General features: G+C 32.0%; 1 protein-coding gene across 2 annotated transcripts in view; it reads left to right on the top strand.

Annotated features, from left to right (window-relative positions):
• Mondo (MLX interacting protein mondo) overlaps positions 1-27,135 on the top strand; it is a 102,400-nt gene that overhangs the window by 9,477 nt on the left and 65,788 nt on the right. For both annotated transcript variants that reach the window (XM_085812642.1, XM_085812639.1), the window contains exons 2-5: positions 7,153-7,259; positions 7,483-7,559; positions 13,493-13,615; positions 20,939-21,101. In XM_085812642.1, coding sequence (XP_085668768.1) covers positions 7,153-7,259; positions 7,483-7,559; positions 13,493-13,615; positions 20,939-21,101 — 470 coding nt within the window. The remainder of the gene's footprint in view (positions 1-7,152; positions 7,260-7,482; positions 7,560-13,492; positions 13,616-20,938; positions 21,102-27,135) is intronic.

Genomic DNA, 27,135 nt, shown 5'->3' with positions numbered 1-27,135 from the left:
TTTGAATTCCCTGTGCATGAATTTGTGAATTGAAAGTGGTTTTAAATGCATTTAAGCACTGATCTATAGAAGAAGATAAGCAAGAGATTGTGAATATCTTTCTAGTACACGCGCACAGCCTTATCAGTGAGATGACCTTGCTAGCTGTCAGTGCATAACACATAACACCCTGACTTTACTTTATCTTTGAGGTTTCTGATAATGGTCTGCCCATCTTTTTCTATTTGTTGCTATTTTTGATTCTTTTTAAGCTAGCTTTTTTTCCAAATTAATTGAGAGGTTGATGAAAAAGTTTATGTATCTGCTTGAATATGCAAGAAACTGTATTTACCATTCTGAGTATTATCAGGGGTGATTATGGTCTGGATATAGATGGAATTCCAGAATTTTTACTTTTTCAAATCTGAAAAACTGAACGTACACATAACCTTCATTATGTACCGAAATGCAAATTTTACATATCCGTGTTCATCGTATGAACCTTCATGCAGTATTAGTTATCTTGAAGGTAATTATCAAGGATTAATTTTTATCATTGTAGAGGCAACACAAATTATTAAGAATTCTTGGGAGTTTAATCTATAAAAAATGTATTTTGAAAGGGACATGTGTAGAATGTGCTGATCATGTGCAAAAGATAAGTTACCCCTGAAGAAGTCTCTCTTCATCAAATTTAATGGCATGTATCCTGTTCTGTGTTGTGAAACAACTATCTTGATTGCTGTGATGAAATTAGCAGATAATCTATGTGCCAAATGTCATTTCAGAAGATGAAAACACATTTGTTAGACCCAGAAGTTAAAAAATATCAAATACAGTGCAAAGTCCGAAATCCGAACTCATCGGGACTCCGGTGATTCCGGATTTGGGATTTTTCTGGATATTAGATCATTAGTTTAAATCTAGTAAGATGGTATGTAGAAATTATAGAATTAAAAATATGAAATCATGATTTATGAAATAATGAAGTATTTATGATCTAAAGGGTATCAAAATTTACAAAAAAAGCTTAATATTTATTTCTTTACCTTATTAAACACTTCTTTCAATGTAAGTTGTTTAAGCTGCTTCATTTTTTGTGCTAATACTTTCTCTTTAATTCTGTGGACAGACATAATTTCTTGTTTAGTGTAATTATCAAAGTTTGCATTTATAACCTATGATCATAAAAATCTTCAAATTAGTTAATTGAAATGGAAAAAAATATATATATATATATATATATATATATATATATACAGAAACTAAAATTTTAGATGAATTACTTATATCCTCATATTAGGTCTTTTAAATCTTGTAAATAAAATTCTACATTACCATATAAGTTCGTGAATATAAAATACGAAAATAAATAACCTTCATAATTATATCTGTATAGGGAAGGCTTTTGAAACTTTTCAAATATAAACATTTTAAATACATCTATTAATAATACTATAAAATAACAAGAAATTTCGAAGTATTAAAATGTAATTAATTTTCCTTAAAAACATCATTTGAAATAATATTACTAAAATTATGCTTTCTATTATCATGTAGGAATTTCTAATTAAAACTGGAAGACCCCACAGCTTTCTCTAATACTAACATTTCCATCTATTAGCAAATCCACAATAAAAAACTGATGTATGAATTTTCACCAGAAATTTCGCGGCAATTACTTCTAAAAGGCCTCCTTTCCTTGTTTAAAGCCTGCTTTTTTGAATTGCACTGAAACATTCCATTTATATACAAAATTAAATTACATTCCATTATAAAAATAATAATTAAATAGGAAAAAATTATGAGGTTGAAAGGCTTTCAAAGTTTATATTCAATTCAGTCTTACAATAATCAGAAAATTCTTACAGATTAAATTTTTAAACAATCTCAATTGTTAAAATAATTCAAAATATTAATTCAAAGATGTTTAAATAATAATACAAGAGTAGATTGGTCAATTAATAACCTTCCCTAAATAATTTTTTTTTCATTTGTTAAACCAAATTTACAAAATTTGAATTTCAAATGTCATGTAATTTTTAATCCTTCAGTAATGCTATGCATTTAATCGAATAGAAAAAAAAACACGTTATATATTCAAATCTCAAAATAATAATAATTTTATTAGAAATTTACTGTTCTGTAAAATGTTTTTAGTTACATTAATGAATGACCAAATTATCTATTTCATGACCAAGAGAAATATGTAGTGTAAACTATGATAACGATATCAAAAGCACTAAAAATGCATTACAAAATAACTTTACTCACAAAATTTATGCATTCAAAAAATTTTAAAAATATTGAATTATTACTTGAACACAAATTTTAGGTTTTTTTTTTTCAAAACAGCACAGTCAAATTGCAAACAATGTTTAGACGTAAAATATAAAGTCCACAATATATTAGGTTTAATCCTAATATATGGTACACATGAGATTTGGCGACATTATGATGAGCAGTAAGCGCAGTGTTCATGATGAGCAGTAAATGAGTCATTTTGGTGTTGGCGACAATTTTCAAAATCACACCAAGGCTGTACTGTATACTAGGATTTTACCCATATTTAATAATTTTGTTTCATTGGAAAATGAACCTGTGTAAGTTCATATGAGCATAGCTGTTTTGAATTCTTGAATGACAAAATGATGTTAGGAAAAGCGGAAGCGCAAATAGTAGTTATTTTCTGTTTCATATACCTGCACAAGCACATGACCTTGAACCCACTGTAATGCTGAACTCTTAAGTGTTAAATCACTGATCTTTTAAAACACACTTCCCCCCTTCAAAATATTGAAGAGGCAGCTGAAATAAATTATAAACTTCATGTTTCCACTAGAAGTTAGAACTTTTGGATTTGCAGACAAGCAAGCACATTTCTTTGAATTTTGTAGATATTTTATCGAAATCTAGTTGGAGAATAAATTTTCCATTGAGTTTTGCAGTACTTGATCTGACCCTTTAGACTAATCTGTAATAATAATGATAACAACTATAATTATCTTCATCGCTGGGTGATAGATGTATCGGATTTCTGCAGGTTTGCATAGTTTGAATGATGCATAATGAAGGAGAGACCTGTAGACAGACATGAGCGAATTGAACAGAATTTTTGTTTCTGTACTCTGAACTAATAATCAAAACGTATTCTTCTTCACACACCATCATGGGTGCAATATGTACCCTACAGTTTTATAAATGTAGTGTATCACATTTTAGATAATGCCATAGTTAGCAGCAAGACAAAGCAAAGAGTGCAGCGAACCAAAGAGCTGCCTGGAAGAAGAGTAGAAACAAAAAAGAGAGAGAAATAGTGCAGCAAAAGACTTTTTATAAGGACTACATTTCAGATCACATAACAGATTAATATGGTGATGCTGGGTTAAGATTTCATCAATAATTGCACAATGTAGATTCAATGATGTATCTTTTTCAGAATTATAAGGAGTAAAGATTATATTAGAAAAGTTATTGATTTGTTATTTTTAGAATGAAGAGATAATATATAGGGTTACTGTTAATTCATTATTAGAAAGGTAGACACGCACACATATATATAATATTCATTAAGTCTCTTTCTTAATATATTATGTCTGATGAAATAAGAGCTCACTTCCTACCATAAAATAGTTGATCAGTGAGCAGTCACACATATGACTTAATCATCTTTATCATGAAAACTTTGCTGATGATCAGTTAAATTTTAAAAATAAACATATTATACATAAATAAAAAGAAAAGATATTGTATAAAAACATGCTCATACAAATATGCCAAATGATTGCATATTTCAGTAATCAGGAAATTGGAAAAGTGGGCAAAAACTTGACAAAGGTGTTCAAAATGAATATTTTATTTTTAAATTTATAGAAATATTTTAAGCTTTTATGAAAACAGAAATCTCATCAGAAAGAATTGTTAGTAAAATCATATCAGCCTGAAAGTTCAGGATTGCTTACACGTGTCAAATCAAGAGTCTATCAAATGCTGTGACACTAAAGTGAGCTGTACATTTATTGAGTTACTAGTGACATATTTGCTGATGCCTGTTGATTTTAGATCAAACAAGTACAATACTAGCATAAAGTGTAATTGATAGATTAGAGAGTTTTGGCTAATCTTTGGAATATGGTAACAGGTAGTTTGGCGACATTTTGGTAAGGCAATAAAGGTTACTAGCTAAGACTTTAGCAGTGTACATGGATAAAGTCGAAAGTGTGTGCAATGCCATTTTTGTGCAATTCTGGAATGTTTTTTTAAGTGAAAATAGGTCGACATGTACATGGATACCGCGTATGTGCAATTCTTAAAAATGCGGCAAGCAGTGGGTGATTCTGCACTTTCTCCCAATTTCACACCTAATCTTCGTCATGATTAAGCACTTTTATTCCATAAAAGTTCTAGCATAAGTGTAATTCGGCTAGCAGATTGTTGGAAAAAAATGTTGAGTTAAAAAAAAAAAAAAAAAAAAGCCTTTACTTTGTGAAAACAAAATGGTGTCAAAAAAAAAAACTAGCAGGTTGCTGTAGCAGAGTTGGTTGCCAAATTTTCGCTAAAAAATCTTCAAGTTACCATAATCCGAAGATTAACCATAGATTTAACTAATCATCAGCATAAAATGTGATTGAAGAAAATTTAAATTAGTTTGCTAATTATCAATTATTAATTTAAATTAGTTGAAATAAAACAGTATTAAATATAATTAATTCACAGTTGAAGTACAGTGATTTTCCTGCCAGAATTCTAGGCCTAAAAACATGCATGAATCGCTGGAATGTTTATAACTGACTGCTGTCCTTTATGGGGGGATGTATACTTTTACATGAAAAAGTTCTAGATGTTCAGGTGAGCTTCTGTTAAACTGACATATTTGTTTATACATAGTGTATGATCAACCATAGGATTGGTTGATTTCCAGTAGATGTCTGTGAATCTGGCTGTAACAGTTACTAGTGGCTCGCAGGGTATCTGGTATGAGTAGAAAGAGTAATCCATTTTACTTAACCATTCAAGGAATGACAAAAGAGCATCTGCATCCCTGATGTTTTAAACTGTATCCTGGCATTCAATGTTGTCTTGCTTTCCAAAAGACTGAAATATACAAATTTCGGCTAATGAACAAACCTGATCAAAAGGAATCCAGAAGCCAGTACATCTACATTCTAAACAAGTTTTTTTTGGACGTCAAATCCTAAACTGACCACCCAGCATCTAATGTAAGTTTACAGGCTTTTTGGTACTATTCGGTTTCAAGGGCCATAAAAAAATTGCAGCGAAAGTGTATGCGCGAAAACGCCAAATCTAGCAAACACGTCCATTTAACAGCGTGCCAAATCTCGTGTACGCACTGATTTCAGATTGCGTAAGTTTATATAGTTCTATATTTCTTATACTAGTTTAATTTTTAATTCTTTTTTTGATATCCTATGGATTTAACAATTTAGGAATTGCCTATGATGAAAAGTCTGCGATAGAATTTTGGGTAAAGTGCAGAATCACCCACTGCTTGACGCGTTTTTAAGAATTGCATATACTTGGTATCCATGTACACATAGACTTATTTTCACTTAAAAAAAAATCCCAGAATTGCACAAAAATGGCACCGCATACACCCTTGACTTTATCTATGTACACATCGACCTATTGTCACTTAAAAAGTAAAAGAAAATTGACAAAATTCCAATTGTTTTTAACCTTGTAAAAAGCGGCAAAGAAATAAGCTGGCGATTCTGCACTTTACTGAAAATGTTTTCAAAGAAAAGGCATCATTCATTATAGAAAATTATGTTTGAACAACCAACGAGCAAAATATTATATGAAATTAACCTTTCATCTAAATTAAAACATCAATATTTAAATAGTTATTTACTATTATACTTCCTTTCTTGTGTTAGGGTTGCCGCAATTACTTTTGACAGCACTGGCATCAAGAATAGTTTGGCGATTTTTTACGGCCCTTGAAACCAAATAGTACGGACTTTTCTTTCTTAGAAGCAAGGACTGCAAATTAAGTGACTGTTACTGTAATTCTAGCCCCTTCCATCCAAGAAATAAGGGACAAATTTTCCTCATTTACAATTGCAACCCTGCCCTTTTTTTTAATACTCAAAAAACCATGGTGCTTTCTGATTGGAACAGATTTTCAAAATTTGGTTTGCATCCCCAAAATCACCTACAAATCAATAGTTGGGTCACTTAGGAAAATTTAAATTAAGCTTTTGCTGATTCTTTATTATTTAAGTCCCTCCCTGAAGCAACAGGAATAAGGTAAAAATTGTGAAGAATTCCCATGGAAAGAAGCTCATATCCATAAGAAAAATATCCAAGTGTTTATATGCCTCAGAACTAAGGAATTCTTTCATGTGTATAATGGACGTGTAGAAAAACTGAAACCTTTTTTTTTGTTTGTTTGTTTGTTCATACAAGGCAAGATGAATGCCGTATAAGTAGATTTAATTGACAGAAAACAAACCTTTCACCAGATATATTTTCATGGGTGCAGTTAAAGAACCCCCTCTATACTGATCAACATAGTAAACAATAGGATAAGAGAAATTCTCCGACTCTTCACAATACAGCTGTCAAAGATACTCCCATATCCACCTCCTTTTTTAGTTAGAGAAAGAAGGATACATTATGAAAACTGAAATAAAGAATTAAAATATTTCAATAATCCGTTAATAGTTAACAATGAAGGAATATGCAAATGTACAAATTTTAATTGATAGAATTTACAAGGTATAATTAACAGAAATTTAAATTAATTCACAAATTTTTAATCCCAGATTATTGAAATCTTTTATGATTAATTGCAGCATATTAACATAAAGTATTTTCTATACTGCATATTATGCACTATTTGAATTTAAAAGTTTTAGAGAGGGTGATATTTTTATTTGTAGTGAGAAAGGAAACAAAATGGTGAGAAGGCTGAAAACCACTGCATTGAATGAATCATCTTTTGAATAAAAATTTCCTTTTTTATAATTCAGAAATTTCTGAAAGGCATTTTTCATGACTGTTATTTTCTACCTAAATATTTTTGTCTGAATTTGTGATTGATTTTATCTGATTTTGTGTTAAAATATCCTGTTTTGCAAGTTGATTTCAAAGTAAAATTTTGCTGTCTGATCACTATTGTATTTTTAATGATCTGGGAAATTATTTTAGTGGGAAATTAACATCGCCAAGATGGAAACAGTTCAAGGGTCTGAAGTTGCGATTGAAGGAAAAAATTAGGCTGAACAACATGATCTGGAGAGCCTGGCATATGCAGTGTTAGTATTTTGAATTACTGTGCCTGTCGTATTTAATTTCACATGAATTCTTTTGTATAATGTATTTTGTAATACAGATTTAATTATATTTATTATGTTATTAATTTATTAATTATATAATTATATATTACAACTTATATGTTATACTTATTATTTATTCATATTATTCTATTATCTAAGTTATTGATAATTATATTATTTTTTAATATTGATTCTTCTTTAGTTGTCATGAAAATAAAGACAGACAAACTGTGTCAGTTTGCTACGCCTTTGGATGGGGAAACTCATATGAAACCAGAGGTATTGTGACTTTTAAAGCTTTTAAGTTCTCCATTTCAAAAATGTATTTAGTAAGTTTAATTAAAATTAAAAAAGTAATAGTCATTCAAAGAATAATAGATTAGTTCTCTTATTTGCCTTTTGAAATTAGAATATACTGACATTATTACCTACATTAATTAGAAAAAGAAATTAGACTAAAATATACAGAATATACTGAAAATAAAATTACAAAGTTGGTCTACACAGCACAAAATTTTGGTTATGTTTTCTTTACGTTATCGCCAAAATTTACTGCATATATTTTGATTTTTTAACAATTGTGTAGTACGAAGTGTGTTTTTCTTATTATCTTTAAAACCTGCCATAAATTATCAATTATGATAATTTCCCCCCTACCCTTGAAGTTGATTTGTCAAATTCTTTGATTTTTTTAAAATCATTTTAAATAGAAATTCTTACATAACAATACATAATAATTCCTCAAACAGTTAAATGTATTTGATCTAACAAAAAAATTAATGGTGGCTCTGCATTTCTGTACAGCTCTGATCATTCACTTTTAGGTTTTGGCTGTTTTACTAAATTGAAAAATAAATGCTTTGGTTTGAAAATAATCTTTGTGTGTGTGTGTTTTCAACATTTAATCTGAATTTGAAATTTGCTTTGCGTTAAACAAATCAAACCAAATAAGGTTAGTGAAGTGGCAATGAGTTATTGACGAAGATGGTCTGTATCTTTAATGCTGTTTGTGTTATTATTTGTTGAACTTGGGAAATAAGTAGATTTTTTTTTGTAACTGCAATTAAAATGAATTATGTGCATATTTAATTTGTAAATTTAATGTGGATACATGAATTGATGTAAATATGCCTGTTTATCTCTCTCTATATATATAAAATATGTAGGTAGATTTTAAAAAAATTAATTTTTAACTAAATATTTATTTTTATGTGTGTGTATTTGTGTCTAACAATTACTATCTGAAGCTGTTGTATCAAAATTTTTGTTGCATCAAAATTATCTCAACTGAATAGATATAGTCACTCAGTGTTGATAGTATGTCCTGGACATAACTCATAGCATCTAAACATATTAGCTATGTAGGATTTTCTTGGCTTTTTTGTAGGTGAAGATAGTTTGTAATAGCTTTGACGTAACAAATAACGAACTTAATTATAATGAGAATTCCTTTTTGGATGTTTATCCATCAGTTTTGAGCAAGTTTAATTTTTGGACCTTCTGTGTGAGGTTTATGAATGATTTCTTTATAATTCTGAATCTGTGATTGCTCAGTGATAGTAATAGCTCTGTCTATCTTTACTCTTCGGAGACAATCTAGTTTTAATTTTTAATGAAAGCAAAATTTGCTGTAATGGTCATAAATTGTGTGATTCATAAACAATCAAACAAAATATATGAAAAATCTCATGTAAGTTGTACTTCAACCTCCCTAACCAAAGTTGGATACATTTTACAAAGTAAAGAATGTAATGTAACGGTGATAATTTTCAGGCTTTTGACAGAAAGATCCATTTTTGCTGTTCTTGAATCATTTTGACAAATATTTTCTTGATGTCTGTATGTTTGAATAGAATAAAGGACTCCTTATTCCCAAACAGATTATAAAATGGATTTTTTCGGGACATCTGTGCATACACACATATGTATATCACATAACCCAAAAGGATTAGCTGTAGAATGTTGAAATTTTGCATTATAGGACTGCTATAACATCTAGTTGTGCACCTCCCCTTTTTATTGCAATTGGCAGTACTAAAAGCATATATAATATACCCACCCTATTACCCAGCTTAAAAGTCCTTAACCAGCTTTTCATCCTTTATTTTCATAATCGTTCGTTGTAGACATAAATATACTTTCAGTTACAGAAGTGTTTTAAACTATAAAAATATTCATGTTTGGGGAGTTTCAAATTTGGTGAACCCAACCCAAATTTTGGTGAATATTTTTTAATGTGGCTTTTATGAAATCATATACAGTCCACAACTGCAACCTATCAACAGTGACTACACAAGTATATGTTTCAAACAAAATCATATTTTATAGTTTCAATTTAGTTCACCAAAATTCTTCTGAATAATATTTTTGGAAACAAAAATATTCTTATCATTTCTATAGGACACTATAAACAGTCATAAGGTATTTCTCCCGCCTTCTTAGCGAGCCTTCGTGGTGTAGTGGTCAGCACACTGAGCCAATATTTCAGAGGTCCGTGGTTCGATTTCCAGCAAAGGCAGATGCTAATTTTTCAATCTTTTGATTAAAAATAAAAAAAATAAAAAAAAAACTAACGACTCTACAGTGACGCCCGAATTAAAAGGGTGTTGGATGATGATTCTCCAAACGGAGGATTTGGCGATTGGGTCCCCTAAAACCCCAGTTGCCCTTTAAAAGAGGGAGTCTATAAGGTATTTCTCCCGCTTTCTTGGCGTGCCTTTGTGGTGTAGTGGTCTGCACACTCAGCGCATAATTGAGAGGTCCATGGTTTGATTCCCGGCGAAGGCGTAGCTAATTTTTCATCTCTCTAGCTTTTCCAATTAACCTAATGTCTCTACACAGTATTTCTATGATCCTTTTCAAACAGCTTTAAATACTTCAGACATCATGGGATTCATCACTAATTTCAATTTATAGGTAAACAGAAACCTGAAAATTGTCTTGCTGTTGCCTTTACAGGAACAGCAAGACAATTTTCAGACTTTATGGAACGACCAGGAGTGCCACAAAATATGATTACAAAAATCATTTGATAATATCACCAAACTTTGTCCTTCATTAAAAACATCAGCATCTTCACCACCCTGAAAGTCATCAGTTATAACATCTTTCTGTTTTCTTCAACTATATCTTTTGGGCTCGAAATCCACACGGTATTTAAAAACTTATTTTCTAAGCTTTATGCAAATGTGTGTTTTTAAAAGATCAAGAAAAAAATTTTTTTTTTCTCTGATGCCCAGTTCTTTGAAATTGTCAGTCTTATTGAGGGTGTTAATCTCCCATATTCCAATATGCACTTCATCTTCAAAATTTCTGTGATGTTCCTCCAAATATTTGTCATGTTTCTTCCAGTTTACGTTTATTTCAAAAATTCAATGCACAAACAGGTGCAGTGGTTTCGCTTAAGGATAAGAATTTGGCCCCTTGGTACTGGGCCTTATGTAGAATTTTACTGACAATTCCTGGTACTAATGGGAAGGTACGTGTAGCTGAAATTAAAGCTGCATCAAGAATTTTTTGCTTGATCTATTTCAAATATCTGTTTATTCCCAATATAAGATTCAAGTTTTCTACTAAATTTATATTATACATATTAAGAATTAGTTTATATATTACAAGAATTTAATAATGATTTTATGTTTAAAGGAATTATATGGCTTATTTTGAAATTTTACCATTACTTTTAAATTTGCTTTAAATATTAAACTAATGTTAAATATTAAAACAGTGTATGGTAGAAATCTTATTCCCTATTTCTAAAAGAACACACAGTATAATCTTTTTCTTCTTTGACTTGTGATAATATCCTCCCAGATTTCCTATTTTTATCATTTTGCTGAAATGCCTACAATGGTCTTTGCTTCATCACTCTTATACAAGCACACTTCAGTTCTAGATTTTTTTAAGATTTTGCATGGGAAAAGCAGTATCATAGCAGAATAATAAAAAGCAAACCTTTTTCGCAGCTTCTGCTGGTTAATATTTAAAAGAAAAAATCTGATGTGGACACCACACCAATAATTATCCTAACCCTCAAGGCAAGTTTAAAATGAGGTATCTCTGAATTTGCTATTCTTATATTTGATATTCTTATAATTCACAATGAATCTGATTTTAGCACTACTGTTTATCACAAACCCTGTGCTTGCTAAGGGGTGTTATAAAAACTTCTGGTCATAGACCAGGTCATTAACTTCTTCACTGAGGCATGTTTAAAGCCCATTCTACTACAAGCTGTGAGATCTGTGATGCTTCTTCTTAAACTAGAAGTAGTTTAAACATTGCTTGATAAAAGGTCCAAATTTGGTAGATACTATTCCCTCAGTAGTAATGAAATGTAGGGAAAAGAAAGCAGGCATGATCTCATTTATAAAAGAAACAAATATGTGTGTATGGGGAAGATAGAAAACATTTGAAATTTTTATGGTGAGAGGATAGAATCAAAAAGATCATCAAAGTATTTCAATATTGTAGAGTTGTCTTCAGCCTGAATTGTAATTTTTTTTTATTGGGTACTGTTATTCAACACCATTTAGAATCAATATAATAATTTTTGTGTTCAAGAAGTTTTGGTTAAGAAATTCCTTTTATATAAATTTTGTCATCACTCTGGATTCTTAATAGGAGCTGGAAAATAATAATAATAGGAGCTTTTCTTAACCCTTATAACTTTTCATAACCTTAATAGGTAATTTCATAACCTCTTTTGTGATAAGCTATTGAAGTGCCTGATGGAAAAGTGACAAGACATCTGATGTCCTTGTCTTACCGAGTGTTTCATCCAATTTGTTTCACAAAGTCGATGACATTGCAAATTTTGCTTCAAGAAAGTTGATAATCAAAATTAAGTTGGGATTCTTAAAGTGTTCTTTGGAAATGATGGCAAATACTAATTTTGAACTTGGTGGAAGTTTACCAAAAGAACAAAATTGAATGAAGAATAACAGATTTCACCTGTTTTGGGTGTCTTTTAGAACAACTGAAGACTTCCTCTTTTGTGATAATCGAGCTAGTGAAGTGCCTGTTGCTGTCCTTGTCTGACTGAGTGTTTCATCCAGTTTATTTCACAAAGCCAATGACAGTGCAAATTTTGCTTCAAGAAAGTTGGTAATCATAATTAAGTTGGGATTCTGAAGTAGCGAATGATATAAAAGAAAAATTTCAGAAATGGGTTGAAGATATGCAGAAAGTTGACATCTCTGAGTTGCCAATATATAACTCCTTGACATCTTGGTAACTTTTAGAAGATTCACAAAAACATCTTTTTGAAATCCTATGACCGGTTCTTCCAGAAGTTTCCAGAGTCCATGCTACAGAGTATAAATATCGGTGGAGTACTAGAGAGTTCATTTGTGAATCAGCTGTGATATTTAGTGATTAGCTGAATTACAAGATAGGGTTCACCCTGAAAGTGGTTTGAGGAACTTAAGGATTCATTTCATGTGCTATGGAAGGTTTAGTACCACATTCCCCTTAAGAAATTTCCAGCTGTTTTAGTGCTGTGCATAATACTTATTGTCCTGATTTTCATAATAAATTGTTCATTTCTTCCTGCTTATCTGAACTCATTATTTAAAGAAATATCAATGATTCTATAGCTCGTGACAGTATACACGTGCAGCATGCATGTAGAAAATCTTACATGGCCTGTGTATTCACAGCTGTTGGTCACAGACAAATCAGCAATTAATCAAAATCACCAATCAATCAATCATCACAGACAAATTTTCAATTAATCAATGAAATTTTATACTAGCATATAGAATGCAATTCTTAAAGTATTTTTTTTTCAATATTGTGTCAAAATATTAAGAATTAAAAAATTTATAAGTGTCAGAATATAACTAAATCTACTTTTTTATATATATTTTGACACTTTCTTTCTAAATCTTTGAGAAATAAAATATTGAAACAGACTTTGGGCTTTTGTAACTGAATAAATTTATTATTATTGCTATTATTTGTCATTGAATTTGTTTTGTATTTTAGCACTAAAGATTTATATTTATCATTTAGCAGTGGTAGATATTTAAAAAAAAAGTGAGGTATTTTTTAATATTAAAAAAAATTAATGGTGGTTTGTGATTTGAAGTTACCAAAATGGAAGTTAAAAAAATTAATGAAATAACGTTTTATCTATTTGTATATTGTGCATTCAGTTGCAAGTTATTGTGTGTTTCTTATATATTTACTGCATATATTGATATCAACAGGCTGTTGTCATTGAAGGAACATATTGGAAAAGGAAGATGGCTAATATTACAGCAGAATACAAAAAATGGAGGCTTTTCTACCGAGATCGATTCAGGCTGAAACCTAGTCCAGAAACTGAAAATGTATGTAATTTTTGTTACTTATTTTGTTAAAGAAATTAATCTAAATATAACCGACATTATGGTATCTGAAAATATACATTTGTATTCAGTATGATATTTTAATTCGTAAAAATTTACTCGAAAAATATATTTGGTCATCCTGAGTGGTTTTTTAAACTGAAGTGCATTTTCTTCTTACTGGTTTTTAAGTTCTGGTAAGGAGTGATCTTGATTGAAGCAGATGTGTAAATCTGCTCTTTTTTTGCATATGCTGCATAATTCTGGTATGTGTTGTGGCACAATTTTTGTTCCAGTGCAATGCTCAGAATGGGAAACCAGTAAATTTGTTTTCATCATATTATGCTCTTTTATTTTTATAAAAGACAAAATTACTAATTAGATGGCTTGTAAAATTTGGCTGTATTGAACAAAGTGCTGTTTCTGAAGACAAGTTTTGAAGGAGGCTTGAAAGTGTGGAAAAAAAAAATTTTTTTTTCCAATGGCAGATTGTGAGCAATTACAAATGTAACCCAGTCCACTAATCTATACAAGGCCGAATGTGGTTGTCTCTTTATATGGAGGCACCTAATAGGTGGGCCACCATTGCCTTTCCTATGAAGGAACGGACAGTTACAACCATGCCTTCTCCGGGATTCGAACCCAGGCCCTTCGGCATCGCAGTCAGCTTCCCTGACCACCATACTGACTGGGCGGCAAGTGTGGAAATTTCAGCCTTGAAGATGATGCTCAATCTGAGTTACCATCCTGTATAAATAAAGACCTTTTGTACATAATCGTTTGAAGGAGACTGTATATGTAAGGTGTTACTATGTATTGGTATCCCATGCTTTAAGAGAGCGGAAAATATGTTTACTTGAATTTTGGCATGTGATTCTTTGCTCAGATTAAATAAAGGAGCCACTTTTTTGTTTTTAAATGACTCATAACTGGAAATGAGAGGTGGATACAATAATGTTGCAAGAAAAGGATCATTGGGTAAACTGAATGAACCTTCTTTGGTAACATCGAGAAGGGGGGCTGCATCCCAGAAATGTAATGCTTTGTGTATGATAGAATTACAAAGAAATTGTATATTATGAATTATTGCTACCAAGTCAAATGATAAAAATCAAACAAAGCTCTGAGAATTGTCTAGTCATCGAGATGATGTCTTCCATCAAGACAATACTCGGCACCACATTTCAGTGAATGTCAGACAAAGATTTATTGAGTTTTATGTCAGCCATCTTGTACACCATACCTTGCCCACTTAGATTTTCATCTTTTCAGGTCACTTCAAAGTTACCTGAATGGTGTGGAGTTTTCTTTATTGGAGACTTTCAAACAGCACCTTGCTGACTTCTTTAAGAATAAACCTAATGACTTTTCTAACTGTCAGAGAAATGGCAAAATGCTGTTTAACAGAATAGTGCTTTATGTAATTCAGTAAAATTTTCTTATATTATTATATTACACTGCTTCATTTACGGTATTTCCTGGTCTATAAGATGTATCGACACTTAAGACGCGCTGTAATTTATCAGTTTTGAATTTATGAAAAATACTTGGATCAGACAGAAAAAGATCAGTCTCATTGTAGAATCCCATAAGTTTGTCATCACTGCTGCTAAAATTATATATGCTGCTATTTTCACTTAGGTTGTCACTGTCCCTAGATTTGTCTCTTTTCTTAGACACAATGTCATCTTCACTTCCCTCTAGTGGATTTCTAAATCTATAATTTTTAAAAGACTTTATGTTAGTCTCACTTTTAACTTTCTGCCAGGACTCTTTCACTCACTCACAAACACTAGAAATTGACAACCGTTTCATCCTTCCCATCAGTGTGAGGTCATGAGCTGGCACCTCAGTCTACTTTATATACTTTTCATGTATAAATCCCTTGAATGATTTATTGACTGAATTGTTCAGAGACTGTAATATAAGTCAATCCTCCAGGAATCACAGCAAGATGCATCTTCAATTCAGTAATGAAGATTTTTGCTGACTTTTTTTATATGGGCCTTTACACTAATAAAGACATTCTCTTCAGATGTCCACCTGGACGCCTGTATCACAACTTCTGTCACCACAGCTTCATACACTTTCCATCCTTCGGAATGAATATATAATTAAATATAAAAAGAATATACAGTACAATGTCTGTAATCTGGACGTCCATAATCCGGAATGATCTATAATCCGGACTCAGAGCTACAAACTTTATGCGCATGCATACACGCATAATGCTTTTATGCATGCGCGTTTAATGTATAATGGATGGTATAAGTTAGGCTAAAATTATCTAAGGCATTTCAGTTAATGTTGCAAATTGCACTGTTCCTTAATCTAATTGGATCCGACTTATTATTTTTTGCAGACTGTTAGAACAATTTTATAAAAATTAAGCTTGAACTTTCGATTATGTCAAAAAGAGTTTCCAATTCTGGAGCTGCCAAAGGATCTACAAAGAGAAAGCATGTTTCGATGTCCCTCAAACAAGAAGTGGAATTGCTGCAAAAAATGGATAAAGGCATGTCCGTCTCAAAATTATGCGAGGAGTATGACATTGAAAAGTCATCTGTATATGACATAAGCAAACAGGAAAAGGAACTTTTTGAATTTTTTGTGGAAGCATCTTAAACAACTTACATTGAAAGAAATGTTTAATAAAGTAAACAAATAAATAAAGCCTTTTTTTTTTTTTTTTTTTGTAAATTTTGAATTTTGAAACTCCAAAATATGCTCATAAATGTTCAATAATATTCAAGTCCAGAGACTGAAGGGGCCAAGCGAAACGTTCAATTGCATCGTCATGCTCTTCGAACCATTCTTGAATACATCTAACAGTGTGGATAGGGGTGTTGTCATCTTGAAAAAGTGGTTGCTTCCCAGGGAATACAGTCTCTACAAAAGATAGACATTATCCCTTAAAATGTTTAGATTGTGATTGGATGTGATCCTCCTATGCAAAATGACAAGTGGCCCAAAACTTCGCCAAACTATGGCACCCCATACTATAATGGTGCCACCTTCATGCTTCACAGTCAGCAAGAGGCAGTCAGCCTGAAACGCTTCTTTGGGCGTTCTTCAGACATAAATGGTTCGGTTGTCTGAAATAAGGTGAATGACGATTCATCTGACCATATTACCTGTTGCCACTGCTGTGGGGACCAGCCTTTGTGATCTCTGCACCATTGGCATTGCTTGAAAGCATTATTGCTGTCACCAAGGGTTTACGAATTGCCACTCTGCCATAAATGTTCGCAGCATGAAATTCTCTTTTGACAGTTTTTGTTGAAACGGGGTCCTGGAGATGACTGTTCATTTCGGATGTTATCTCGGATAATGATTACTTGTGCTTTCGGGCTACTATGCGGTTCAAGACCTGTCTATACCTATCAGCCAGCTTTGACTTTCGGCCACTCTTGTGCTTTGCAGACGTCGTCTTACCCTCTTTTGTGTACGCTGTCATAACGGCTGATACCGTACTCTGTGCACACCCCACAAGGTTTGCTGTTTCTGTAACCGATGCTTCACTTAAACACGCTCCAGCTATCATTCCTCTTTGGAACTCTAACAGGTCTGACATTTCAACTTCTCACAGGCAGTTTGATTGAAGCATACAACGCAGGTGACTGCTGTTGAGAGACTGATACCTTCCTCTTCACGCTCACTAGGTGGCAGATTTCTGTTGCAGGTGGCACGCGCGGCTGTACTGCAGGTGTGAAATACATCATACTTTTTCACAGGTGTTTGCATTATTTTGTCCTAGGTGGGAACGTTTAAGGAGCATTTTTTATTTAAACATTAACAAAGGAGGGAGTTTTAAACCATCAGCACAACTCACAAGTCACATAGTATATGAGAAATATAGTTTTGGTATACTGCATTTCTTGTTATCAGAAGTTTTATCATTACTATCTTAGCACCTTTATCATCCACTGTTCTATTTGATGGTATGTCAAATGTCAAGGGTACCTCATCCATGTTTCCTGTTTGTCATGTCTGAAAAAAATTATTTTTTTCTCAAGTTTATATGTATTTGTGGAATTTTGTATTTTTTTTTTTTTTTTATTCAAGCAATAGTTTTTGTGCTATTGTAGTCCTAATATGCATGCACAAACAATTTCTCTTATTGACTGTCTCGCATCATAACGTTGTCCCAGAAAAATTGGTAATAGACATTCCTATCACCTTTTTTTTTTTTTTTTTTTTTTTTTTTCCCTTCATTTAAAATCAGTTTTGTTGAAACAATCTCATTCTTCCTGTGATTTATTATCTAGTTCTGAACATGTTCCTCAAGCTTTAGCCATTTAAGAGCACATGAACATAAAGTTTACTTTTGTCTGTCTTCACTGTTTTCTGCTTCCTGCATTCTTTAATCATCTACTGAGTCGAAGGTGGGGCAAACACCTTTCAGCTTCATTATTCAGCGGGGTGCGGCAGGGAAACTTCCTTATTTGAAACACGTGCCATCTAGCGACATTTATTCCGAGAAAGGTGGGGTGGCACTCACTGAAAAGAGCGGTATCTAAAGTTTTATGTCATGTAGATTTAGTACCGATCATGCAGTGTACGAGAGAGGAGCGCGCGTTCTCCGTGGAGTCGTACTTTCAACGTACTGCATTTTCATCCATATAAATTGGCAGTGGTGCAAAAACTTAATCCACACGATTTTTTTTCACGAAAAAATGCATGCAAAGCCGTTCCTGACAGTACTCCTCATAATGCCGTTGTGTTCTTTAGCGATGAGGCTCATTTTCATCTTTCCGGTTGCATCATACATTAAGCAAAACATGCGATAAGGAAGTGGCTCGAATCCTCAAGAATTTTATCAGCAGTCCCTCCATACAGAGCGTGTGACCGTTTGGTGTGCATCGTCCAGAATAGGCATCATTGGACCATGGTTTTTTGGAGAACATTTCCCTGGACGCCTTATCTCCTCACGAGGTGATTGTCAGTGGCCAGTGCGCTCATCTGATTTAGCCATCCGATTTCTTTTTGTGGGGCTGTCTGAAATCTCTTAACGTGCAAAGACCCTGGCTCAACTGAAAAACAATATTCAAGCTGCTATCGACAACATACTTGTTGATATGATGGTAAAAGTGGAAAGAAACTTCGAAACTCAACTATCTCAATGCATTGACCAGAACGGAGGCCACCTTAATGATATTATTTTTAAACCGTAATAAAAAAGCTTTAAGTGTCTCTTTATAACTTAGGAAAAAATTAAACTGATATCGCTTATACTATTTATGTTATTCATTTTAAAAATAAGGTAGTTTCCCTGCTGCACCCTGTATAATTCATGACTTAAGTTTAAATGCAATATACTGTATGTCAACCTTCTCTCTTTAGATCCCATGAGGGTACTCTACTTTTAACTTTTTATGCAACATTTATCTTCCCTGTATAAAAGCGTTATTATTTTTATTTTGAACTAGTAGAAATTGGCCAGTCAGGAAAGCCCTTTTATTTTGAAACGCCTAGCACAATGTAAACGAGCAGTTGTGTAGATATTATGGCAGCTCTGATGAAATGTTGCTTGCATTTTAAAAGGTAATAATAAAGAAAGAATATTACTATTTTCAAATGTTAATTGGGCTAAAGTGAGTGACAGTGCAGAAAAATGGGAAAAGTTAGATAAGCTTTGAAAGCAAAATTGCTTGCGTACTGCTCATGCTATTTATTGTTGTTGTTTATAATACAACTTGTTATTGATGCAGGGTGGTTTTGCACAAGAAGTAGTGTTATTTATTCTCATTAATTTGCATTTAATATGCGCGTTACTAAAACTGAACTTTTTATAATTTTGTCCATTTTATAAAAATGATGCATCTGAAACAGTTGTCATGGTCCATGGTCTTACATGTGAGATGAAACTAAACTACATTACACTGCATTTTATAAAGACATGTATGCTATTTATTCTGGAATTGTTTTAGGAAGTACTGTCAAGGAAATATTAAAACTGTATGTAAAATATTGTGTTATTATTGACATTTATTATAAAGGCAACAATTCTCAGTGCATGATGTGGGAAAAAATATTTAATAGTACTTTTCCCAGCTAATCAGCTTTCGTCTTAGGGAAAAGTTACACCCTCGTCTCGTGAGACACACCCTGATTTTTAGGGCACGTTTTGGAATAAAAAAAGTATGTCTTATGGGCTGGGAAATAATGTATAAAATCAACACTTTCTTGGTGACACAGAAGAAAATAATGAGCATTCATGGCAACATCACTGAAAAATATTAAAAATATAAACAGAACTAAAATAAAAATATTAAAAGCAGTGCTGTTTGCTCCTTGTCGAGTACAGAAATTATAAACAAAGGAATTATTCCAAATTCAAAGTCTGTCAGAAAATTTTACTGTCTCTTTTTTAATTTTGTTTACATTAAATCAGTACTGGCTCATATATAAGTAGATACTTTATTTTTCCTGTCCTTATTGAAGAATTCACTGATACTATATTTATTTTATAACGATCATGTATTTTACTTCTTTAGTAAAACTCCCTTTCTTCTTTAATTGCATAAAAAAGTCCTAGTTAATGTTTCTTCTCGAGCAGCGTTTCTTAAACTTTGGGTCGCGACTTTGGTTTTCCAAAATCTTGATTATTTAAATTTATGCTCTATAACAGAGTTTCTTAAACTGTGGGTCGCGGGACCTGCAGCAGAGTGTCACCAAAAATTTAGCAGTTTTGATATTTCTTATTATAATAATTTTACAATTCCCAATATTTTTACACAATGTATCTGAAAATAGATAAAGATAATACAGACAAAGAAAAAAAGAAAATGTTTCAATGCATTCTTTTTATAATAGAAATGTTCATTTTACTTGTTTTGCACGTGATGCTGTCATTTCGTCTGTTACTTATTTAAAATTTTCACATTGTTCTATGTCTTAAAATTAGAAATTAAAGTTAATGACTTAAAACTGCAATAGTATATATTACAGTATAAGTGAAAACATTGACAGTTTCACACACGTGTATGTCGGATTTGCACAATGCTTATGGGGTCCCACAAAATTTTTGTAAATATTATGGGTTCCTGGGGTTGTGAAAGAATCTCAGTGATGAAAAGTGGTCGCGACTGAAAAAAGTTTAAGAAACCCTATTGTAGAGCATCGAAAAAGATCAAAGAAACCAGCCATAATAGTATGCAAGACAAACTATCTGGATTACATATAATGGAAAGTGAAAAATTTCTGGGAAAATTATTCTCATGAATCCTGCTAGTTTGTTTTTTGAATTCTCTTGAATGTTGCATTTAAACATGTTTGAAACATATTACTGGATTATAATATGTGATGGTTATATGTCATTTCTAGATGGCCATGGATTTGGATACTCGATGGCCCTCTTGGCCCAAAGATACATATTCAAGCCTCCAAAGTGCCATGGAAGAAGATTTTATTATGGATTTTAGTGACACATTATTTAGCAGTTTCAATCCAAGTCAGCCATTTGATTTCCCAAATCCAAGGGAAATTGGTGAGTATGAAGATCGACTTTATTGTTGATTTTAATTTTTTTAAACCCTTTACAAAATTTTTTCTGTATTTCAGAAACTGCATTACATTAAACTAATTAGTTTTGAGTTTCGGAACATTTTATTTAGAAAAATAATTTGTAACTGGTTTTCTTTCTTCATTTTTTTAAATATATTTGGGCCAAGAGAATCAGCAATTATCCAGTAAACAACTAGCCATTAAATACTGGAGGTCCCCTGCATGGAATGCTCCATTTAGACATTTAATAAAGAAATTATCGTAGCTTCTAATTCTAATATAATTACTTAGAGACATATTCCTCCTGAAACAGCATTATAAAATTTGTTTTACACGTCAAGTGAGTTTTACATGTCATATGAACTGTACTAGTAACAAGGCTAGTTTAGATGTTACTGTATTGCTTGAGAAGATTTTTTATATTAAAAATATGTTTTTTCTTTGTTTACATTTTTTACATTTTTCTTTTTCCATTTCTTTGCCCCCATACTAGGTGTTCCTCTAGTTTTTTTATCTCCTCATTTTACCAAATTTCTTTTGGTGATTGTTCTAAAACCTTTTTTTTTTAATTGACTAACTAAAGCATGCAGAACTAAAATAAAAAAATAGCTTTTAGCATATCAGAGAACATATCTTTTTTGGAATGCATGTGACTACATAGGAATTCAATTAAATATGAGTCTGACTGTTGGAAGCAATGCCTCTTTGGTGTTTCTTGCACCATTTTTCACTACGCATAGGCCTCTCAAGATACTTGTATGGTACATAGTATCAAGATCTACGAAATGGCAAGATTGCTTTACTGTTAAATATTCCAGATTTCAACAGTAGAATCCATAGCAACTAAAAAAAAAGCAACTATGATCAGATTAAAAAAAATGGTTACATGAGAAATAGTTATGAAGAGAGTTATCATCAGGAAAAAAGTCAAACGAGTTTGGGCCCACTTGTCACTGAGGAAATATGCAAAAATAAATAAATAAAGCCAAGTAATATGGCTTTAATGAAAAAGTACTTTTTTAGCGAATGAAAATTTTTTATAAATACATGATATAGCATTATTATTTACTTTAATTAATATTAAAGCATTAATTAATATTAATCATTGTTTTAAGGGCATATTCTTATTTAGAATGCCCAAAAGTTGTAATGTTTTAAAAGTAATAATTCTTTTTTCAAGAAAATAATGAGTATACAACTCTGAATTTTTCGCATATTCATTATTGTTTAAATTTTTTTAAACAAAATTTTTAATAATTCTGCACTTCAGCATTAAGCCAAGTAGTTCATTTGTTGATTATAATTGCAGGATGTAGGTAGGTCAAAGTAAAGTAGTATATTTAAAATATGAAGATATTACTGTTATCCATATACTAACCTTCTGAGCAAACATGTGGAAAGAAAAAAAAAAATTGGGATTTTTTTTATCATTTCATAGCTGTTAACTCCCAAATTTTACCGGGAGACTCATTTTCTTTCATTATATGTCCTGGTAGACCACAGAATCTTCCGTTTTTTAATTTTAAGCCTTGTATTTGATGTTTTCATCTAATAAATTAAATTTGCTGAATTAATGAAACTTAAACTATGCGAATTAATGAAACTTAAACTATGCAAATTCTATTCCCCCATCATTTCCCTTAAGCGTAGTTTTTCTTGTTGAATTGTATTTGATGTGTTTATGAAGATTCAATGAAAGATTAATAAATTAATATCAGTAAATGTACAATACACAATAGCATGTGCATTAATTATTAATTTCATTTTCATCACAATTAAAAGTACTTTGATAAATAAAAGCTTTTCTTTCCTGTTCAGGATTTTTTAAATATAAAGGTGTATAAAAATTACCAAATAAAATTAATCAGAGCTCATAAAATTTAGAATATCTAATTAAATACTAATTTATTTTACATCAAAAGAGTTTGATAACTGTATAAATATGTAGTTTGGTAGCTGTAATCGTATACTATACATTGAATTTGGAGTACTTTTAAAATGGTGTTTCCACACAGCATGAAAACCTCGCGGAAAACTTATTTTTTCCCCCTCAAGAATCTCCTGGTTTCCTTTATATAAGATTGGCAGCTATGTCATTAAAAAAAATATTAGAGAGAAGAAGGAATGGGTAATTTTAGCACAGAAGTTAATTACATATTGAATAAATCTTAGTTAGTTGAAAAATTTTATTTCTTTAATTTTTTAGTATTATCACTAGTTAAATAAATATTGTTTTTTGAGGTAAGTTTAAAGTTGAGTTTGATCTATTTGTAAATGTTCACAATTCCTGCTTTTTTTTTGGGGGGGGGGTATGAGGAAAAATTATTTTTGTTTACATATTCTTCCAGAAAGATTATAGAAAATTCTAGAAGATTCTTCTAGAAGATATTTCTGTCAGAAGAATGACGCAGGACTTTTTAAAATTAGTACATCTTTAGAATTCAGTAGTTATTTGAAATAAGAATACTTAATGTCAAACAATACTTAAAGATCTAGAGCTTATTAGGACTTTTCTGATAATTTCTTGAAAGAAATGTCAAACAACCATCAAATTTCAGTACTAAGTCATTTGACTCAGAAAATTACTAATGTTTGACCTTCTGATATGGTTAAACATTCTTCAGTGACTGCCAAAAAAAACATACACTGCTCAACATTGAAAATGCAACACCAAGAAGGAGTGGTCAGAAAGTGATGAAATTTGGAAGAAAGACAGAGACAGCAAGCAGCAATAAGTGATCTTTATTTCAAAATGATAGTCAGAATACAGAGCGAGAATGGCGTCGGCTCAGTAGGATGTAGGACCACCGCGGACAGCGATGCACGAAGAAACACGTCTAGGCATAGAGTCAATAAGAGTGCAGATGGTGTCCTGAGGGATGGCTCTCCATTCCCTTTCAACTATTTGCCCACAGTTCATCTTCTGAACGAGGCAGCGGCAGAGTCTGCAAATGGCGTCCAATCACATCCCACACATGTTCGATTGGTGACAGGTCAGGAGAGTACGGTGGCCAGGAAAGCATCCGTATACCGTGCAGAGCATGTTGGCAGATGCGAGCACTGTGTGGTCGGGCGTTATCTTGCTGAAAAATTGCATTAGGTAGCCCCTGGAGGTAGGGGATTGCCACCAGCCACAGTACATTATCCAAGTATCCATCAAGAATTATGGGCCATCATAGTGCCCTGAATATGAACTAGAGGTGACCTGGAATCATAGGCAATAGTGCCCCAAACCATTATGCTACGTTGTCGTGCGGTGGGGCGTTCCACAGTTAATGCCAGATTAGATCTGTCTCCACGTCGACGCTACACATGTATGCGGCACCTGTCACTGGATAAACAGAAGCGTGACTCATCTGAGAACACGACATTTCGCCATTCTGTCATCCACATCGCTCCAGTCTGGCACCATTCTAAACGTTGGGTCTATGCTGTGGGGTCAATGGCAGTCTTCTTAATGGATGCCATGAGTGCAGGCCACATTCAACCAATCGACGGGAACTGTTTCTGGTTGATACAGGAACATCCAGGGTATCTTGCACATGCTGCAGAATCATGGTACAAGTGACATGCGGGACCGCCACAGCTTGTCGGCGGATACGTCGATCCACGTGTGCTGACATCACTCTGGCTGCACCTGCACCTTTCCTTCTTCCCACATTTTCTTGTTCTAACCATGTTCATCATAGCCGATGCACCGTGCTCGCATCCATGTGGGTATCAGCTGCGATTTGATGTAAGGACCAACCCGCCCTTCTCAGTCCGTTCACCATACCCCTCGTAAAATCATCCATCTGGCTGGAAGTGCTTTCGTTGACGCCGGCCTGGCATTCTCTCCAATTACACGTATCCACCGGGACAAGAACCAGCTTTCTTCGATAATTCATCTGGCAGAAATAACGACACGAATATTGCCCATTCTGCACATTCCTTCCCTTATATCTTACTTCATGTGCTTCGGAGAGCTGCACATTTCACATCATTCGCATAACTCGGTGACATGCATCTACTCTAAAATTTGCATAAATTTCTGACCACTCCTTCTTGGTGTTGCATTTTCAATGTCGAGCAGTGTACATTGAAATCAATTACATCACAGAAGTTAAGGCTTTCTTTGTAGTGTTTATTCACAGATAGCTCAGAAAATGACAACGGTGTGGGGCTTGACATAGACACCTTGCATGATTATAACTGGAACTATCACTTAATTATATTATTCACTATCACTATCACTTTATTAATTAGTGGGAACTATCACTAATTGCAGTTAACACAAAGTAAAGATTAATTCATGTTATTTCTTTTCTTTCCTTCTTGTTTAGAGATTTTTTTAAGTTGTTTTTAACAGTGGCCTGTTAATGTAAATGAACTGTGTTACTTAAAGTAATATATGAAAAAAGGTATAGTGACTGTCATATATTTCCTGTATCCTCAGTTACTGAAAAAGTAATGAAGGTGTATCATATTTATAAGAAAATACTTGAAATGGAAACATAAAAAGCCACCCTAGAATTAATAAGTAAGAGAAAACTCAAAAGAACCAAATGGGAATAGTTGGAGATCTTTCAGAAAGTACATAAGTAGAAAATCATATTTCTTATGGAAAGTTGGTGAAGTACTTCTCAAAAGCAAAAGTGGCCACCCAGTATTACCAGAGTGTTAAGAAGCGAAGACAATATTTAAAACAATTTTATTTGAAAAAGTGGAGATGTATAAAACTGAAAAGATATCTGGATTACTTGTTTTTCTTTCAAGCATTTTAAAGTGAAAATTAGTCAGTGAAGATATTAAGTTAGCTAACAGGACAAACTGATTTTTCCCTCGTCTGCTTTAGACTATGATGGTTTTTTTATTTATTATTTTTTTTAATGTGGAAAATTCTCGGATAACATATTTTAATCATTCTTTTTTTAAAAGAAGATGAAAAGTTTGTTTTGCAGTCTGTGAAAATTTCAAAATTTTATATCTATCCTTGAAAATTTCAAAATTTTATAGTTATCAAATGTATTCAAAATTGTGTAGTTTTAGATGTTGAAATTTTAAAATTCTAAATGTGAAATAGTGTCAAAAATCGAGTGATTTTTCAAAATTCACCAAAAATTCAGAAATTAGTTTATAATTTTTCATGCAGGTTTAATTGAAAATTTTTTTCTACTGTATTTGATGGTGCAAACAGTAAAATTCTGATTTGCGTAGCGTGTTTGTTAAACAAAGATATGTGTGAAAAGTCATTTAAAAATTAAATTAAAAAAGTCTAATTTGAATCATGAAAAAATTACATTGTCATTGGTAAACAATGTACAAAATTTAAAACTGGAAAATAAATAATAAAAAGAAAATAGGTTAAAAATCAATGACAAAATTCTACCTACGGTGAAAACACCATGAGTCAACTAAATAAAAGCTTATAAAAAATCTTAATGTGTATAACTTTGATGTTCTTTTCACTGCATGAGTCATTACTGATTTAGCAAGTACTTCTGTTTTAAAAATTAATTCTTACTTTTATTATTTTCTAACAATTAAAATAAAATTTTGGTTTAATTTTAGTTGAATGTTCGGTTTTATGCAAATGAAACATATTTTTAAAATGAAGAGTCTTGTGAAATAATACTCTAAAAATGTGAAAATGGATTTTCTGATCCAAAATTAGTATTTTGAGAATATATGTGAATCACCTTTTGGTTTGTACTGGTTTGATCAACTATTGTTGACAGTTAGTGTTTATTTGTATTGGAAAACTTTTATAGTTTACTAAGTTTTCTCCCAATACAGTATTAAAAAAATAAAATTTAGTTCTTATAAATATATGAACGATATCAGATGTTTTATCATAGGTACGATTTTCAATGAAGGCCATTTTTCTCATCACTATATGTAGAAGCAATGCTGATTCACCGTGCTTTATGTATGACTCTTTTAAAAGTTTGTTTTGCAAGTAAATAAATAATTTGATATATTTATTAACATTAAGTTAGCAGAAAACTTTGAATACCATGATCTGGCATAAACCTCAT

The sequence above is a fragment of the Stegodyphus dumicola genome, chromosome 1, assembly GCF_044657685.1.
Source record: "Stegodyphus dumicola isolate Sdum_Otavi_A_Nest chromosome 1, ASM4465768v1".
NCBI classification, from domain to species: Eukaryota; Metazoa; Arthropoda; class Arachnida; order Araneae; family Eresidae; genus Stegodyphus; species Stegodyphus dumicola.
This window is presented reverse-complemented; position numbering and strand designations above follow the sequence as displayed.